We start from the raw sequence: 20085 nt of genomic DNA on the forward strand, positions 1-20085 counted from the left end.
GCATCCTTATTTATTTTAAACCATCTTCAATGCTCTGATGAGTTTAAGTCTTCCTGTATCACATACCGTGCAAGCAGAAATATGTGAGTGAACTGTTGCCAATGGCTCTGAGCAAGCATGGGGCATGTTTCAGATTACACTGTGTTTTCTTGTTCAGATCTGATCTCCTTGCTAGGAGAGGCTAAGAAAGGCAGCTCTAGGGGATTTACTTCCAGCAGCAGCAGCAGCAGCACATGATCCATCAATCGCGTGATTCTCACCACCAAGGACTAATGGGGAGGGTGAAGAAAAAGTGAATGCTGCCTTGGTGAAGCAACAGCATTTTCTTCTGCTCGTGGGGCACCTCCACCAATCGGACATTTCATGGCTTCTCCAAGGTTAGAAACCTACTGCTGCCCAAACCGGGATGCAGCTACACAGCTGGTGATGAACTTCCAGCCTGAAGTCTTCTGCGGAGTCTGCATTGGTAGTGCCTCCATCAGCCTGCTACTGACCATCCTGCAGCTCCTGCCAAAGAAAGGACAGAGTCCACGGAAGATGCCCAAAGCCTCCTCCTCCTCCACCATCCTTCTCCTTATCTCTATTTGTGACATCCTTGGAAGCTTAGGTAAGTGCCACCTTGATGTCCTTGATGTTCTTGATGTTCTTGCCATGGCTGTAACAGGTTCTTTTTTCTCTGCGGTACCACAGACAAAAGGAGCTGGTCAGTGGACTGCAGAGATTTCTGAGAGAAGCATGCTGTTTGTGTTCACAGGAAGATTTACACTAAGTGAGATCAAGAAATTATGGGGCTTGCGGGGTAGAGTTCTTGTTGAATAATTATACCATGGAAGATCTTGACAAATCTACACCAAAATCCCTGCTTTAAAAAAAATTAAAATCTAGAATGGCAACTGGTTCTCAGAGTAAGGCATAAAAGTGGAGGTGAGGCAGCACATTACATCAAACATTTAGCTAATCCATACGACTGTATTTTAAAACCACTCTATGTCCCCAAATCCTTTTGGACCAAGTGTGCCTCTTGCTCATGTGCCAGCTGTTTCTCTGGGCACATCACATTGACAGAAAATGAGTTTGACTTGCAGCTGCAGAGAGACGGACACAGGCTTTTGAAATGTGAGTAAAGCTACCTTATCAAGGTAGACCCTGCCTAGACCCTGGCTGGCAGTCTAGAGGAATAAACCAGTGGAGACTAAAACAGAATAAATGAGTCAAAATGAAACTAATGTGTCTTGAGCTGTCCTATCAGTCATTTGGTAATTTTTCTCATTGGTAATTTACTGTCAAATTTGGTATAAATTATCATGACATGTCCTATGAAAATACAGGACAAATTTGTTTCTCCAGTAGCATTTTCCCCCCTCACATTAGGTAATAGTAGTGCTGTTTTGTCTCACTGCTGGGGGCTTTGTTTTTGTGTCTGTGTATCTGTGTGTCTTTGTGTTTCAGATCTTTTCTCTTTTCATACCCAGCCAGGTTCTCTCACACCTAATAAGTACCAATACTAAACCAAAGATTATAAAGGAAGTAAAGAGATATGGAAAATACATATGTGCATGCACCTGGAAAAGGTCCTTTCATTCAGATGAAGCCAACAATAGATAGAGTTTTTTTATTTCTGCCTTCCTCTTTCACTGGCAAACTCAAACTAGTTATCCTTTTTTTTTTTTTTTTTTTTAAATTAGACTTACTTTGGTGGGTAGAAAAGAGTTTGTTCTTGGTGGGAAACCTGGTAATTTTGTTCTGTTTCCTGTTGATGCTTTATTTCAAGCAAACTCAGAAAACCTCACTAACAACCTCTAAGCTCATTTTTAAAAAGGGCATTGTTGTTACCTAATTCAGAAGTGCTGCTTTGCTCGGTCCTGTGACAGAGAAAAAGGGCTTCTTGTAAAATGAAGGCAGAGAAAAGTGAAAAATAACTTTTCTTCTTCAATGGCAGATTTTATAGAGAAGAGAATATCAGTGGATGAATATATGCTGGTAAATAAAATCCAGTGTTTTATGTCACTGTGTTAAATGCTTCCCAGTTTATGTTAGGGAAGCATGTGACAGCATCTCTAAGTAATTGAGATTCTAATCAATGTAACATTTTAAGTTACAGCAGTTTCCAGCTCTTGGGGCTACTTTCCCTGAGTGATTACACTGACATTTAAATAGCACAGTTGTCCCTGCTGCGCTCCTCTGCAGCCGTCGCCTTCCTGCACAAAATCTGGGCTGCGATGTGAAATATGTGGCCATGCAAAAGCATGTGACTCAAATCACACCAGCAGATTCAAAGAATTAATACATTTTTTTTTCTTTAGGTATGATCTTCAGGTCAAGCGTATGGCTGGGTTTCCCGGCCTTCATAGCTAACATTTCTGTGGCGAACGGGACTGACGTGTGGCCTTCCACTTTCTGTGTGGGGAGCGCGGTAGGTACAGAGATCACCCCCCCTTTCTTCTGCTCCCAGTGAAGAGTCCCTCCGGGGGGGAATCTGAAAGGAAAACTGCTGTGTCCAAAAGGAAATGTGGCTGTGAGTCAGAGCCTGGATATGACGGTTTCAGCCTCTGCCACACCCCTGCAAGTGCATTCATGCCTCCCTCTGCCCTCTGGCTCGGGGAGGCAGGTGCTGCTGCAGGGTGTAAGGATGTAGGGCACTGCGGGTCCGACTGAGCCCGGGGATGTTCACTCCTCACAGGACTGCCAGCAGTACACCAGAGTCAGGGATGTGGAACCAAAAGGATACAAGCAAGCCCAAAAGGGCTGTGAACCACAGTCTGGGTTTGTGCTGGCACAGCACCACGATTGCCCCAGTGCTCCGCTGCACCGGCAGCGCGAGGTTGTCTGTCCTTCTCTGTCAGAAACTACAGCCTGTGTGGTGGCAGCAGGGACCTCCTAAAACAGCAACTTGGGTAGCTCAAATTAGCTTTTGTGCCATGAGAGTGTGTGTTTTAGACACAGGGGGACAACAAGATAAATATACTCAAAGCCACAAACCTGCTGGCAGCGGGTCTGTCCCTGCCATTTGGGATTTCAGCTCAGATTGCTGCGCTGCATCTCAATGACTGCATCTGGCCAAGGCTAATTAAATATCTTCTGGATTAAAATGCAAGAATAAGAAAATGTAAATGCATTCCAAAAGTACAGATTGAAACTCAGTTCCAAATTTTACAATCAAAATACTGGGAAATATAATTTGAGCTTTACTGTACAAGAATAAAGGTCACAATTTTTACCAAAGCATTGAGAATGACAAGTTAGACAGATCATCACTTTACCCAGATGCAACAGAAATGCAGGGTCTCCAATGAATTAATGCATGAGCATTAGCAGTATTAGCTTTGCAATTTAAAGTTTACAACGTAGAAGGGTATAGGTTGCACGTAAAGAAAATTATTCAGCTCCAATAGTTTTAAAATAAAGCAATATGTGCCAAATTGAGCTCACTGTGCTTTATATGCCTATATAAAAACAGTTTCAAACAGGACAGTTTTGTGCCACGAGCACAAATATGAATTGTATACGTCTATCAATTCTCAACTCAATCACACATCTTTAAGTTTTGCTTATTAGATGCAAATGCTGTTGTTTTTTTCTTTGAGAAAGAACCAATGATTTCAATATCTTGCAGCAAGAATGTCCTACTCATAACCTGGTCTTCTTCATGTTTCACTTTCTGGCCCATAACACATAAAATGTATTTTTAAACATGACAGGGTACTATATGCAGACTGTTTTTCATTTGAGTTTCAGGTTAGATGGTAAGCAGCATAGCAGTCTACCACAATTTTTATTTTCCCTAACTTGTGCTCCAGGAAAATGCTGCAATTTGAGTCATTTTAAATTTAGATTCAACTATATTGGAATGAAAAATAACCCTTCTTCCACTCATTTCCCCTCACATATTCTCATGTGAGTTAACAAAATGTTTCTGATTCTATTTTATTTTTCTTTTAGTATTATTGTTTTATTTCTGTTAATCACAAACCTATACATACTCCAAATAGTGAAGGTTTTAGACATCTCCCTTGAATGGTTTGCAGAGGGGTACCCTTTCAGGCACTGCAGCAAGGTGTGTCATTTTGCTAAAAAGTAAGATGTCATATGAAGCTTCAGGGTTTAAGTGCGTCTGATTTATATTATTTTTGGAGACAGTTTTGTCCATGTTGGATTTTCTGGAAAGATGCTGCAGTTTATTTTTGTATATGTGTGTGTATTGGTAGTAAATTGCACATTTTTCAACTGCAGCAAATATGTAAATGTGATTATGAAGTTGCATGTTGAGTGCTGTGGGTAAAGTGTATTAGAAGGAAGACTGGGATTTTATTTTCTGCCTCCTGTGCACTAGGAAAATATCATGGTGTTTGAATTAAGTACTGAATAATTCATGCCACAAATTACTAGAAGCAGGGTCTACACCCATGGTGAAAGGAAATATTTCCCAGCTTGATCTGCTTTTTGGAGGAAGGAGCGCTAGATCTCTGTTCACCAATGTTTGGCTTAGTAACAAGTATGTTGATTTCCAGATGTAAAATGATGCTACTATAGAGCTGTGATGAAGGGTATTCAGATAAGAACTGAAAAATAGCTTGGAGGGAAGACAACATGAATATTAAAACACTCCCAGAGTATTACAAAGAACCAGCTCCTATGGGGAAGAAATGTGGAATTTATATACAGTGGCAAAGAAAGGTCACTTTTCTTATATAAACTCATGGGAAAAATGCATAGGGTCAACTCAAGAATGCTGTGGAATTTAGCTTGACTTGAACCTGTTTCCTTTGTATTTTTATTGAAGAAATCACTCAGGGAGTTCAGTAGGGGTATTCCTCCAAACAGTAAATTATTTTCTCATTAATGAGGGTTTTTTTCTTGATGACCACCTTGTGCATGGAGAAAACACTCATCACGTGCAGAACCCACAAATACATAGGCACACTGTGGTTATGACTCAGTTATATTTTTGTGCCTCAGCTACTGAGAAACAACTGAAATTTTAACCTAAAATTAAAATGTCCTCGCTAAAAATTTCTTTGGGCTTCACTTACCACTTTCAGGTTAGGAACAGAGAGGTAAATGACAGGTTTTCTAAATCAGAAAATAAGCTGTGAAAACAAATACAGTTCAATTTACCTACAACTTGGCCCATAGGCTACAATAATGCTGCTCCTGTGATTTTGAGTAAGATTTCTTACTTCATAATCTCATCTGGAAAATACACACGTTTAAAGAACAAATCACCAGGCCAAAGGTTTGAGTCCCTTCCCTGCCCAGTGGTACTGGAGAAGCAGCTGTGACATTTGGCACTTCTTTCCCCTATAGATGTGGATCCAGCTGTTATATAGCGCTGGCTTCTGGTGGTTGTTTTGCTATGCTGTTGATTCTTACTTGGTGGTGAGAAGATCAGCTGGACTGAGGTACCAGAGCTAAAGCTCTGAATTTTTTTCCCCTCCAACACTGTATGTCTCTGTTTGCAGCTGCCTAAGAGTATAAGTGAGTCTTGTACAACCATCTGATGCTCATATAGTTACTGGGTAATGCTAGGGAAGAGTGGTGTTCTAAGTGCTTAAATTTCCAGGGCTATGCTCAGATACTGATTTATGTCCATCTTGAATTTAAATGTAACTGAATTCATTTAACCTTCGGAAAAATATGGAACAAATTGTGGTCTATAAACTTTATGGCAATGTGATGACTATTTTTGTCCCTACCCTGTGTCTGAAATTGATTCTTGCAGGAAAAATATTGTGTTATCCTGAAAATGGAAAATTTGGAGGGGGAAAGTGCTGAAGTTCGTACAGTTAATTTCACATAGTTAATTCCATTTTTTTCTTTGATTTTTTAATTTTATTTATTTCTCAGTGAGTGTGGTCATTATTGCCCTTCTGATCACACTTTTAAAATCCCTCAGAAGAAAAAGGTGCCTTTATCATATATTTTTCTGCAATGCTTGTGACAGAAAGACCTAAACCTTTTGGAAAGTACCATGCTTTAATGCCAGACAGAAAATAAAAGATGTTTCTAAGTTGGTTGTTAGAAGAGCAAAATAACCTTCAGTTGCTACTGATAAAAGTGGAATTATGTGACTCTGTTCCCAGATGATACAGAGCAGTCAGGTACTAAGGATGTGGTTCTTCTGCAGATGTAACCAAAATGAGGCTTTTTGAATTAACTTTAGACTGTTAAGGATAAACCTGATTTTGTAAAGTCCCATAGTTCTAGTCAAACAGCTGGGACCTGCCTCATTCCCCCATCCCTGTTAACCAAAAAACTCATGTGTATTTGGGCTTGAATCTGAGATCAGAGTAAACACCGAAAGACTTTCTACAAACAGATCTGAATCTCACTAAGGCAGGAGCAGTATCCAGCTCTGAAAGTTAAACATTATTTTCTTCATGAAAATCATGAAAGGATGGTTTATTTGACTGTTCAGCTCCATTCTTAAATTTTAATCTCCTAATTTGCTCTCTGCAGCAGAAATAAAAGATGCAGGGGTTCCTTCTCAATAATAAGGCTAGGGAAGAAGTCTTGTCCCCTCCACCGTACAGGTTTGAGGAGACAGGACTTCCATGTGCAAGCTTAAATAACTGCTTTGGCTCACTTTTTTTCTGAAGGTCTGCCCCCACCCACCTGTTTTCCTTAGTTTAATGCACTGCCAATGTTGTTCTGCACCATTTCCTGTCTGTAAAGCTCTTTTTCAGTGAGGGTCCTATTTTTACCTTGCAATGTGGGAAGTGAAACGTTTCATATTAAATTGATATCAAATTTTTATTTGATTAATAAAAGTAATATGAATGATCTTTAATTGTGCCTGTGTTGTTCGGTGCTTGCAGTACAATTGTTCTGTACCACATGATGACATGGGGCCTTGCAGTGATGCTCTGTGTGGAGGGGATTGCTCTGCTTTACTACCCTTCTCTCTCCAGGTAAGCAGGCTCTGGAAACAGAATGTGAAATCATGGCACTCTCTGGTCATTTGAATGTCTTTTGGTCAGCTTTAGAGGCAGACATTCAAAAGTTGAGGATTTTGATCTTTGCCAGGGATGTCCCACTGAGTCAGCGATTATGTTTGAAATATCTGCCTGGGCTTCAGGGGGCCCTGAAGAAATATGCCAGACAATACAAGCTTGGCTGTGCTGTGATACGGCTTCTGCTATGAGACACCCTTCTCCCACTCCTGATTTTAGCTTTCTTTTCAATTTGAGAAAAATCCACAGATAGTGTATGGTTAAAATCAACTCTATGTCCTATGTGAACTGGTGCTAAAGGTCATTGAAGTAAAATTTTTGCATCAATCGCTTCATTCCTTTTTTTTTTTTTTTTTTTTAAGTTAAAGGTGGCATAGATAGAATAGCCAGAAAAGTGAGCTGTGGGGAAAAAAAAGCATAATCTTTAAATGATTTCTTCTCAGCTGTGAAAATGGCTTGGAACATGCAATCCCACATTACATCACAACCTATGCCCCACTCCTGCTAGTGCTTGTGGCCAACCCAATCCTGTTTAGGAGGACAGTATCAGCAGGTATGTTCCTAATGGCCAGCATCAGTCTGTGCTATTTAGCAACATAATACTGTAGAAAGTAGTGGCTTTGTGCTCAGTGATGTGTGAGAGCTCCTTGTTAAATCACAGAGATACAGCAAAGGGTGGGAAGCAGCTGCCTGTTGAAATGAAGACAACATTTTGATGGGGAATTTGCCCTAGAGACACACTCTGGTGACACACAAGCTATTCTGTTATTAACCTTAACTGCAGATGGGGGGGAAAAAAAGGATATTTCCATGTAACTTGAGTTAAAGCTTTTGAGGCAATGTACACTGGATGCTTAATTCTACTGTAGTTTTGGTATCAACCTCGACTTTGGAATGTAATTTATTCTAGCTGGTGAGATCCGACAGTTGATTTAACTTCTTGGCAGCCCTAGAACAAAAAATGTAATAAAACGTGATCAGAATTTTGTCACTTCTGATTCTGAGATTATGAAACAAATGGGAATTGTACACAACTCAGATGGGATCTTGACATTCCAGTTCCATTTGTTATCCAGTGCTTGGAAGAAGTGAGACTGAAAAAAAGCTACAGATTCAATGCATTCTTTGCATGTAATATGATCATTGCTAGCTGTTTGCAGCACCTGAATTTATCTACACATGCATTACATAAAAAAGCTGGAGAGAATCAAGGATTATTAGTTCAGTGTTTATCCTATCCATCCTTTGTCCCTCAGTCATACTAATTTTCAAAGAAGCAGCAGTTCTTTTAAAAAATTGTTCCCATAAAAAGTTGTTCTTTGCATATTTGGTTTTGCATTTATATATTCCTTGTGACATCTGAACAGCATATGGCATAAATTTATTTTGCTGAAATTTAGAGGTGTAGCTAGTGTTGTCATCAATGACATAATGAAAAACAATGTGCATAATAGGATAGAAGATTCTATTTAAACATCATGTAATAAATGTATAATTATATCACACATTCTATAGAAGGTTCATGCTACCTTTTGTTAGAAAATAGAATTATGTAGATCATACTGTTTCATATTTTCAGTGGGATTGAGAGAAAAAAAAGTTAAGTGGGATATCTTTCATTTTAGGAATCCAGCTGTGTGTAATTGTTTTCCTTTAGTACTAGGCTATATGTGAGATTCCTTGAAAATGGTCCTTCCAGCTTCTGAACAGCTGCTGGAAACAAATCCATCCATTCCTTTGTTTCCACTTTCAGGCCTCTATCTTGTGGATTTTGTGCCTAAACTAACAATATGTGCGTATATTAATGAACACAATTGTATACTTTTCAGTTGCCTCCTTACTGAAAGGGAGACAAGGCATTTACACAGAGAATGAAAGACGTCTGGGGACAGAGATACAGATGCGCTTCTTCAAAATTATGCTGGTATTTGTTATTTGGTAAGAGGTGCATTATTTTGTTTCAAAGTGCATTTTTCCCAGAGGGAGAGAGTCAGGGAGTAAAGATGGTTTGTTTCATTTGTTTGTCTTTATGCTTGGAAGGGAAGGTATCTAAGGAAGAAGCAGTTCTAAACTAGTTCACAAAGGAGCTGAATCACTCCTGTAACATCACAAGGCTGTGAGGAAATGATAAAATGTTTAACCAGCAGAAAAGCAAAAGCAACAAGAAACAATAGCAAAAAATTCCCAGTAGGTTGGGGCATCGACTGAAGCTGTCTGGTACAGCAGGCTCCCAGCTCTGTGGGCTGATAAATGGCTTTCTGTAATGAACATTTCTCAGAGCCTCTTGGCACAAAACACATCACTGTGGACCTACAGTAAATATGCTTCTAAATCTGGCTTCATGGCTCTGACTATGATCATACAGTGCAGCCACCTCTGTGCTTTGCAGTTTTCAAGTGCCTAAAAAAAACATGGATAGTGTCTGGAAAATAAGGAGATGCCAGCAAAGAATGATTGTGTGCGAAATTTCTTATTTAAATTTTATTATTTTTTTAATACTTTATCTTCCCCCATGAAAATAGTACTTTGGTGTAGGACAGAAAAGAGATAGGGAGCAGAAGAGTGGGACAACAAGAAATGGTTCTGGAGCAGTGAAATAGGTGGGTCAAATTTAGCAGTCTCTAACACTAGTTAACTTTTTTATGCATGGGTGTATTAATGCATGGTACATTGCTTTAAAAGGCTGAGTGGGGAGAAAGGCTGCCTCTTTTATCTTCTCTTAGCTGCTGTCTACTGGAGTGCTCTGAAAGGAAATGATTGTCTTTTTTTGGGGGAACAACAGTCCGCTTGGCTTGGAAGTGAAGTTTCCAATGTGAAGGGTGGGGTAGCCAGCAGAGGAGGGAGTGAGAGACAGCAGTGAAGGATCCTGCAGCATGGCTTCCTGGAAATTGCTGAAATAATAAGGAGCAGAGATTCAGCCAAGCTCACAGGGCTGTGGAAAGAAAGAGCCCAGAGGCACCACAGAAGTGAGCTGCAACCTAAGGGATGGTGGCCAGCTTGATTATCTGGGAACAAGCATCAAAGAAAAGGCCAATTTCCCATGGCCATCGTGGGGACATTTGTTTATTTCCATTATGTCTCCTTCTGGACTTTCCTAATAAAAAATAAAATCACAGCTCTGGTTTAGGATTTTGCTCTAATAAAACATAAGCTCTGGAGTGTAAAAGCTTTCTCAAAGGTTACAGGGGGGAAAGACTGAGGCAGTCTCATCTCAGAAGCATAGGGAAGATTTCCCTCCATCCCAGAAGTCAAATATGGAATGCTTCAAAGACAGCAGGTTGGGGCAACACAAGATAGAAGAGATGCCTACAGATTTGGGAGGGGAGTGCAGGAGGCTTTATATTATGATAAAAATATAATTGTGCAAAGGACATCTATAAAACCCCTTAGAAAGTATGACATGAATGCTGATAGTTTCTTTTCTGAAGCTGCAGGACAGCTATCAAGAAATGCTTCTCTCACTGTTTAGATGTCATAGGAACTTACAGCCATTTGCTATAGTCTCTACTTAGTGTAGAACATACTCGGTTTCTTTCAATAAATGAGGCTTGATTATGCTCATCCTTATTTGGAAACAGATATTACCTTTATTCAAAATAATTGTTAGCATTTTCAAGGCCTTAAAAGTCAAATTTTGTGTTGCTTTTTGGTGTTTTTAATGAACATTTTGGAAGTCTTTAATCTAACCCTGAAATTCCAACTCCAGGTGGAAATCCTGCAGCCTTGTACAACAGCATGTGCATATATTTGGTTCCTTGTCTGTGAGCACAACTCTTCTAAGGAACAAGCAAAAAAAGTCAGCTTGCATGATATTCCCATTATGGATCACAGGTCCTTCTCATCTCAATTTTATTTTGCAATTTACTGTTCTGCAGCGAGTTAAAATGATCAGATTTTTTCTTATATTGATATATATTGTCTAGGCCTGGGTGAGTAGGTAGGTGTGTGGACCTTGATCATGATCTCACAGACCTACTGGTCCCTTCAGATTGAGATTTAACAAGAAATCCAACCATCTTGGACTTGATCCTAGAATTTGAAGGTAAAGCATATTTTACATGTACATCCTTATGTAACTGCTCTTTTTTGTTCTTTGCTCCTCCCACAGCTGGTCATCCAATATCATCAACGAGACCCTTTTGTTCTATCTTGAAATGCAGCCAGATATCAATGAAATGCCCCTGAAAAACATCAGAAGTGCTGCACTGATCACCTGGATTATAATGGTGGGTCAGCTGTGACTTTGCTTAGTCTTAGAAATCACTGTTGTAAGACTGGTGGAACAAGACCAGTATAGTGTCGGCATTTTGATTTTGAGGGATATAAACACTATACTATAAATCAAGGAAGAAAAGCAGAAAGTAAAAGAAAGGAATGAGCAGTCCATGGGAGTGCTTTTCACATGTAAACTTTGACAAAAATGCCCTAGAGGCCAGCTTTTTCTCCCATTTACTGGAGTATGCATTCTCTCTGTGAGAGATCAGTACCCATTTTAAGATATGGAACAGATAACTACAATGATTTCTAGCCTAAACTCTGCCATAATTCAAGCTGCAAGGTTTTAGCTCACAGTTCCTGAAGGTTTCCCAATTAAATGGGTATTTCATGGAAATTCTCTCTGCAGCTAGTGTGGTTTTTTTAAAAATTATTATAAAGAATGATTGCATCTTTTGTCGTGACATTTGGATCATTATTTGGGAACAAATAGGTGAAAAATCTTTCACACAAGGCGCCAAAAATACCTGTGAGATATTGGTCTCTTACTGTAGCCTCTTTTCTCCAATTAGAATATTTGACAAGGGATTTTTGAGAGGTGACAGTGCAGATTCATTTTTCTAGAGAATTTATTCTGGAGTTGTTAAATAGGTGTAAGGCCTGAGCATGATTTGTATAATTAAGAGTTTGAGCAGCTTGATATTGAAGGATTAAGCAATGCAACTGATGTGATACAACCTTCTCCTCTTACAAGGATTGAACACATTCATGTGACAGGGACTTGCTCCTGCTCACCTGAAGAGCAAGAGGTCAAGTCTGGGAACTGACCTATGTTTTAAATTGTCTGTAAAAATAATTTCCTTCTTTTCCTATGAGAAAAATAGAAGCATCAAAAGCCATTAATTAGTTAAGCCTCTCAGGGCACTGGGAACAGAGACAAATTTTTTGGCAATCACTTAGGATTTTCTTTTTCAGTGCCTCTCCCCATTTTTTCCATCCCACTTTGATGGACATTTTCACTGGCTCAAGAATCCAAAGCAATTCCAGACAGATCAATTCCTGCTATTTTTAAAAACTTGACTGTCTATGCTAGTGTCTCCTCTCATATATTTGACTTGGCTTGTAATGAAAAATATATGTGATTTTGTGAATAAAAAAGTCTAGAGCTTCTGGGGAAAGTTAAAAACACACCAAGGGATTGACTGGCGAAACTTCATGCTAGAAAATAATTTTGTGCTTACTGCTTACTGTTGTGGCCTCTACATTTTGGAAAACAGGTCACGGTACTTATCTTTGATTTGTGTCTGCTAAGGCTAAATTTTTATTTGCATGCAAATAGCGTATTTTAAAGTCAGCAATCATTCAGTGAGAGGGAAGTTTTTAATACATGCAAAGCATTTTGCTGGAGTTGAGGATGAAGCCTTCCTTGCTGGTGTAACTCCTGTTGCACTTCTCTTTCCTAGGGGGTTCTTAATCCCATGCAGGGCTTTCTCTTCACATTAGCTTTCTATGGCTGGACAGGATGCAGAGTGGACCTGAAATGGCGAAAAAGAGAAATACCCTGGGAATCTTTGTCCTCATCAACTGTGGGGGAAAATGCCTACCCCTCACCAGTGAACTACCAAAGCAACATCCATGATTCCAAGAAGATCTCGACAACTGACAGCCAGCAGACTGATGAGGCCATAAGCATGTTGTCTGAAGGCAACACCAGCAGTGATGAGAGATTAACCAGAAGCTCTCCCATTTACCAGGGCTGGTAGTTTTTATGTGCAGAGCTGGATCTAACTTTTCCTGGATCTAACTTTTCACATTGTCAATACTCACAAAACCACGTCAATGTGTGAATCATTGTGTACTCTGGAATTAGGTTTGTGCTCAATGGCTTGATGTCATTTCCTGTAACTTGTGAGACTGTGTGAGAGCGTGTGAGACAGAGAGATATGGTTTATGTCTTCATTTGCCTTCTAGGAGACATGTGAGAAGGCATAAACCTTTTTTCAGCAAGGGTATATCTCTGCAAAGACATTTGTTACTTATGATTAATTTTCATTCATTTTGTTTTAATCTCACTTGTAACTTCCTTATGGTAGAAGAGTCTTTTGTTTAAATAAATGGACTATTCACATGTTGGGTTTTTAAATGTGTTGTCTTACTTGTGTTGCTCAGCATAAAATTCCTCACCCAGAATTAGAGCTCTAGAATTTCTGAGGCACCATCATTTCCAGCCTTTACAGTCTGGTAAAGCATTAGTGACAGCAGACTCTGACTTAAGCACAAATATTTCCTGTCTGTGTAGACACTCACTGACATAGTCTTCTTTAAGCCTGTGTATGGGAATTTTTGGTGTGGTTTTATCTAGGGAGATGAAAGGCTTTATTTAAAAAAAATTGTGCCCAGCACAGGCTCCACAAACACTTCAGAACAAGCCAGGTTCAATAAAAAACAAACCTTAGAACTATTTTTTAGTACAGACTCAGTCTGATCTTTACATGTACTTACCTAACAGGGCTGTGGCTGTTGGGGCAGGCGCATTTAGAAATAACATTTTCATAAAACACTTCCACGCTCTGAGTGCTCATCATAAAACAGAACAAGTAGAACCAATAATCCCTTCTCTGAGGAGTACTCTGTTTTATACCTTCATGTGCTGAATGGACAGACATTAAATCCATTTTCCTTATCTTCTCAGATACATCTCTTTGTGCAGTGCCCTAGGTACCTACATCCAAACAATTCCCCAGATTGGTCGAAAGTTAAGAAACAATGATGACAATGTCTACAATAAGCTTTTGACTTCGTATCAAAAGTAGAAGTAGTATGATTTGTCTGGTTGTGCTGGAAGCAGTTTACAGAGCAGTTGGAATGGTGGCATGGTGGGAGCCCCTTGAGCCAAGTAATTGCCCTCCTCTTCTTCAGCATGTGACCAGGGCTGGGCTTTAAATCCTGCTCACATCCACTTTGGCTGAACTTTCTTGGCTGTTTCCACCTTTCTTTTCCAACATAGTTCAGTTTCAGCTATTGTGAAAAAAAAAAAAAAAAAAAAAAAAATTAGACAGCTGAAAGATTAATGCAAAAATAGCATGAAGCTTTACTTCCTGGGTTACTCAGGGAAGTCTCAGGAGGTTTAGAAATTCAGGATCAACAGAAACAATACTGAAAAATATTGATTGGCTAATTAAAATAAACCAGCTTCTTGAGCTAATTGTTTGATACAAAAGTGTTAAACAATGATTGGACAGCTATTTAGGCAGATCATTACAGAGCTGTGGTTGGTTTGTAGTAAGTATTTTACACTGCACCCTTTGGAAACCTTTGTGGCTTTATGGCTCTTTACTGCTGCTCTCCTTGTCAGAACTACTGGCAGATCACCAGACCCTTTCCTTTCATCACAGTCATTTGTTACCTACCAAAGAACCAAGAGACAGCACACGGACTTATGAGCAGATTAACTGAGCCTTTTGAAACAGAGACCATTTTTCAGTGCAATATTCATCACAACTGGGGTCAAAAGAGCAGGAAAAAGGTGGAGGTGAAATTGTTAGTAAACCTTTTCATACTTTGTGGTGTGGACTAAGCTGCAAAACCTTAAACCAAAATAAACAATCTCTGGCTTCACTGGAATAATTATATGGCAGGAAAGCACCTGGGAGGTGACAGGATGTAGCAAGATGTGAGATGACTGAATGACTAATCCCTCCCTCCCTTCACTGCCCCAGCCTTTGTGTGGGACAGGGACAGATGGGATGCCCCAGTCCTGGCCCCCCAAAGCTGTGAGCAACCCCTGAGCACTGCCAGGTGGCTGCTGGCACTGGAGCACTCCTGTTCTGGGACAGCCTTCTGCAAGGGCTGGGCTTTGCTCCTCCTCTTGTTCTTTCAAGGCTGTGGTTGGGGTGAGTACGGTGTGTCTGTGTATTAGTAATCTAGTGGGATGTCATCAGGAAAAATCAGGACTCATCTGAGAGCCTAAGAAACAAAACTGACCTAATTTTGATGTATCTAGAAATTGATATGGAGCATTGCAGAGCACACTGACAGTAGATTTTGACATATAAAAGACGTATGTGTGAGGAGAGTCTCCTTACCTGCTGTTCCTAGCCTCCAGTGGAGGTTCAGGGGGCAATTCTTCACAGCTTAAAATTGGATGATAATCGATCCTACTCATGTGTAACCATGACCACATTTGATTTCACCTTACACAAACCTTTTTCTTGCCTCACTATTCAACAAATCAGGCAAAGCATTGCCTTCTTCAAGGATTGCAGCAGGTGCCCCTCCCTTCCCACCGGAATGTATTTCTGAGGTCCATCTCCTGACTGTCCCCACTCTATGTGCTTGCTGCACGTATGTGAGGGAGCAGCCAGAGGCCACCACAGCCTCTTCCCTTCATCTTGAGGGAAATTGTGTCCTCCAAGGGTCAGCAAGGGCAAACTACAGACACCACATCCTGGAGAGCACAGCTCTGACACCAACACAACCACTGCCTTCTTGAGTGTGCTGCCCACTGCTGAGAGACCCTTGTGCTTATTAGCATGCAGAAAAACATCCTAGCTTTCATTCTGATGATGATTTGTAGCTGATTAGTTGTCATGAGGGCTGCCCTGGTGAATGCAGGAAGTGCTTGTCTCTGGCCTGCATATTTGTTTTCGAAGATGTGTTTCAAGCATGGCTTGGGTTAACAAGGGAGAGCTCTTGTGAATACTGAAGTTCATCGGTACAGTCAGAGTCTGTGGTCTTCATCTGACACTGAGGGAGGGACTCACTTCCACAGTCACACAGCTCTTCCCTCCTTGAGCAGGAGGGCAGCTGTTCCTCTGGGACAGCAAGGTGTGACTCAGAGGAGAAGTAAACAGAAGTAAAACTGGATCAGATCCTGTCTGATAAAATAGATGTAGCTAAAATGTTGTTTCATGAGTACAGCAGTTGTCAACTATATAGCTTCTTGTATTTTGAGTGTATTAGAGTACAACAAAGCCTCCCTGAATTTATCAAAGGGAGAAAATGTTAATTAAAATAAAAAAGGTAGTTGAATCCATGCACTGAAATATAATTAGTGTAGTAGAATCACATAAAGAGGATATCTGTATGTACAGGGAGTATTGCCTCTGTTAAACACTTCCTTGGCCTCCCAGACAACTTATCAAATCCAACCACACACAGTAAGTTCTCTCTGTATTCACCAGAACTTATTTTTAAGCACAAAGATAAAATTAAAACTTCTGGGAGAAGTGCCTTCTCACATCCTGCAGTACTTTCTTAAATACTACTGGTTGTTTTCTGTTGGTGGAAGAGGACATATGGAACTGTATGTGACCTGCCAGCCTCATACATTTAATTACTATTTTATTTGGCCAGATGTTCAGGCTAATTGCAAAGCTGAAATATGATCACTAATAAAATAATAAACAACATGAATAGGCAGATTTCTTGCATACCACAGCTCTGCATTTATGAGGCGCACCACATATCTTAATAACAAAATCCTAACTATGTCTTTCACTAAGCCCTTCTTCTGGTAGACCAAATACATGGAGCTAGAAAGTGAAATGTTAAATGTGATTCCCCATCCCCTCAATAACCATACTTGACTTCAGTGTTTGCCTCTGTGTATCCATGATAACAAGTTATGTAATCTCCAAAATTTTTTTAATTTTTATGGAATCTTAAGTTTGCAGAAATCCCAGAGGAAGATCGCTAAACCACATGGTGGTTGACATAAGACAGGTCACATGATGTCTGGTTATTAAATTTTTAAGGAACAGGCATGCACATGTGTGGACATTGAAACTGTCAGCTGAAGAACATGAAATGCAGCTGAAAGGGAAGTAAGGCACAGAGTCAAGTCCAGGAATGTAGGCATGAATCCATTTTCCTGGTTAATATTCCCTAGGATATGCTGTGAGCTGTATGGAAAGTTGGTTCTCTTGCTGCACCTTTCTAATCCAACTCTTAATCATTCAGAGCACTAGAGTCACATAGGGTTGTGTAGGCAAAGTTTTCAAAGGGCTGACAAAATTCGAGCATGCAGCTATAGGGAAACTATTCAGTGATGAAAGTGATGGGAAGGTTTCTTGCTGCTCCAGCATCTCTTAGTTGCTTGGTCTCATCACATTTTGGGGAAGTAAAAAGCTTCTGAGGCTTTCAGGCTTCTCCACAGGGAACATTTGTGTCCTTGCAAAGCCAGTGCCTGGAGATGAGAAGGCTGGCAAAGTGGTGGCTTATGGATGCTAACTGTGAAGCAGGGAGCACGGTGCTTGTGGAAATTGCAAGCCACATAACTTTCTCAGTCTTGCCTGGGAAAGTGGCCTGGGAATTCATAAGGAGGAATTAAAACAATCCTCAGAGACAGAAAACAGCCTTGTAGGTGCTGTTTGTCAGTTCCTTGTTTTCTTGCAAGAGAAAGTCAAGGGGTGGTGAACCCCACTGACCAATGATGGTGATGTGTTAGTTTACTAACCAATAAGAATTTTTCTTTTCTGTACTTTCACGTATTGGTCTATAAAAAAGACCTGAGGTAATAAACCGAGAGAAAATTCTCCAGTTCAACTCCACAAGAGAGTCTGTGTCGTTCTTCTCGCTGTTCCTAATAGAGTGACAGTGGCTCATGATTGCCCTGGGCTCTATCCTGTGGCATGTGGCAGAACCAAGGGCACCGTGTGTCTCTTTGTGCCCTGGTGTCCCATTGGGATGAAATTCAGGCCCTCAATTCTGTGGGTAGGAAATTGGTTCTTAAGGGCTGGAGAGGAACCATGAGGGATTGAGGTGTGTTCCTCCTTCTGGAGAGTGGGAGAATGACAAGTCTTTTAATAAAGACAACCTTTGTTGATGAAGCCTTGTCCTATCCTAGTTTTTCACCAGCTTTTCCATAGCTGAGAGGGACTTAGAGGGCAATTGGAGGCCTTGGATCCTTGTCCTCCAGCAGGCTCCACACAGAGGTACCCACCCACTTGTGCCTCCTGGAAAGTCCTGAGAGTGTGCAGAACCAGACACATGGTGGGTGTTACTGTGCTTACTGAAAAAGGCACATTTTAAAGACATGGGTGTAAGACAGCACGGTGGGGTTGGTTTCGTGCCGTGTGAGGAGCCAGCTGTGTTGGGTGGGGTGTCCTTGCAGCATCCTCCCCCCTCAGAGGGCACCAAGACTCAGGACAGCATGAAAACACTGGCAGCCATTCATTGCAGCTGTGGCCACGTGATAGCATCTGCTCCTGGTTTGCTGCTACAGCAGATCTCGAGTGAAGTTTCTGGAGAAGAGAAAAAAAAGACAACACAAGTCCCTCCTTAGGCAAAAGCACTCAACTGAGCACCACGTTTTACGTGGCAATGAAACGTCCTTCCACCCTGCCTCTGGTCATGTGGCAGCATGTGACAGGGAGCACAGCGTTCTTCTCACCAGCCCTTTCCTCAAGACTTGCCAAGGATCATTCCCCCAGCCACACTAAGTGCTCTGGGTAACAACCCTGCTCTGCTAATGCCCCATGTCAGGCAGTCAGCCATCCCCTGGGAATGCAATCACGCTCAGAACAATACAGGGGAGGTTAGATAAGGCAGTTTTTCCTTAGTTCCCAGGGGGTTTATAGTCTCAAAGCTGGTATACCCAGATTCCTTCAATTTAATATCTGAATTTAAAATGAAAAAAATTATGTCTACCTTAACAAAATACATTTTACCAGAGACGAGAGACTTTTTTATAAAGTATCTTGGAGTGTAATAGAGGCCTTTTACCCATGTTTGCTGGGCTCTGTCACTGGGGAGTTCCACGACTACACTGAAAATGAGGCCAATGTTGAGTAACTGGAAACCTGTGAAAAGCATGAATGGGTGAGCTGAAGACACAGAGGCAGCCACAAGGCTCCACAAGGAGAATTATTCCTCTCTTCCAGAGGTCTTTATCATCTCACAGGGAATGAGGTAGTGGGCGCTGCTGCTTGTGCCTGAGCTGCTGCTCCTCCACTGCACTGTGCTCACAGAATTCATTCCTCACTGGGCCAAAAGAAGGGAGAAGGAAGAAGCGAGAGTGGCCTCGATGGTAGGACATCCCCTGCTCGAGTTCAGCAGTATTTTTACAGGGGAAGCCCAGGGAGCTGCAGCCCTGTGCTCAGGGCTCCCAGTGGGGCTGTGAAAGATGGTCTGGGTGCTGCCTGCTCCTGGCATCAGCTCCTGTCAGCAGAACTGCCTGAGTACCAGCCTGTTAGCTTTGGGTCTGTAAAACCTTACAAAAAAAGTCTTTGTTTGTTTGTTTTTTTCATGGCAACATGCTCAAATATTTGTTTTATTGGTACATTACTGGGAGACAAAAATGGTATGTACTGTCTTCGTATATTTTCTGAAGATATCATAGTCACTTAATGGATTCACTTTATTCCAGATGAGATTCTAATCATACCTATGAAACTGTGGGATGGCCTCTTGCCTTGCTTCTTCAGACACTTGTGAAAGGAACCAGTAAATACTCAGGAACAGCTACACAAAAACTCAGATGTCAGTGCACACACACACATCACAACACACGTAATAGTCCCCAGCTTTTAGATTCATAGGAACCTAGATTCTGCTGATGGATAAGCAGTAAATTAATTTGTTTTCTTCTAGACATTTTTTGTTGTTCTTCTCCAAATGTTATTGCATTTTATGAAAAAATAAGCACCCCAGAAGATACTACCCGAAGTGATGAACAAATATTCAGTTTAAGAACACTTGTATTTTCATAAAAATAGAATCTTAACATGGTTCACTGCTCACAAATATCCTTCAAAAACACTATCAAAAATTCCAGCAACATTTTCTCATAAAATTGCTGATGCTTTGCCTTCTCTAATTTTTTTTCAGGGCTATTTTCCAATGAAGTTGGGGTGTTTGGTTGGTTTTGTTTTATTTCAACCAACTAAAGCAATGATTTATTACATGGGCCTCCAAGAGG

The 20085-nt window shown here is 40.7% G+C and overlaps 1 protein-coding gene across 1 annotated transcript; it reads left to right on the forward strand.

The window, feature by feature from the left end:
• Window positions 1-352: 352 nt before the first annotated feature.
• On the forward strand, window positions 353-13255 carry GPR143 (G protein-coupled receptor 143). Its single transcript, XM_058857837.1, has 8 exons — window positions 353-607; window positions 2304-2413; window positions 5305-5399; window positions 6816-6908; window positions 7394-7503; window positions 8780-8888; window positions 11059-11176; window positions 12629-13255. The coding sequence occupies exons 1-8, from the start codon at window positions 364-366 to the stop codon at window positions 12926-12928; spliced, it is 1179 nt and encodes a 392-aa protein (XP_058713820.1). The 5' UTR covers window positions 353-363; the 3' UTR covers window positions 12929-13255.
• The last annotated feature ends 6830 nt before the right edge of the window (window positions 13256-20085 follow it).

This window comes from Poecile atricapillus, chromosome 1 (assembly GCF_030490865.1).
Source record: "Poecile atricapillus isolate bPoeAtr1 chromosome 1, bPoeAtr1.hap1, whole genome shotgun sequence".
NCBI lineage: Eukaryota > Metazoa > Chordata > Aves > Passeriformes > Paridae > Poecile > Poecile atricapillus.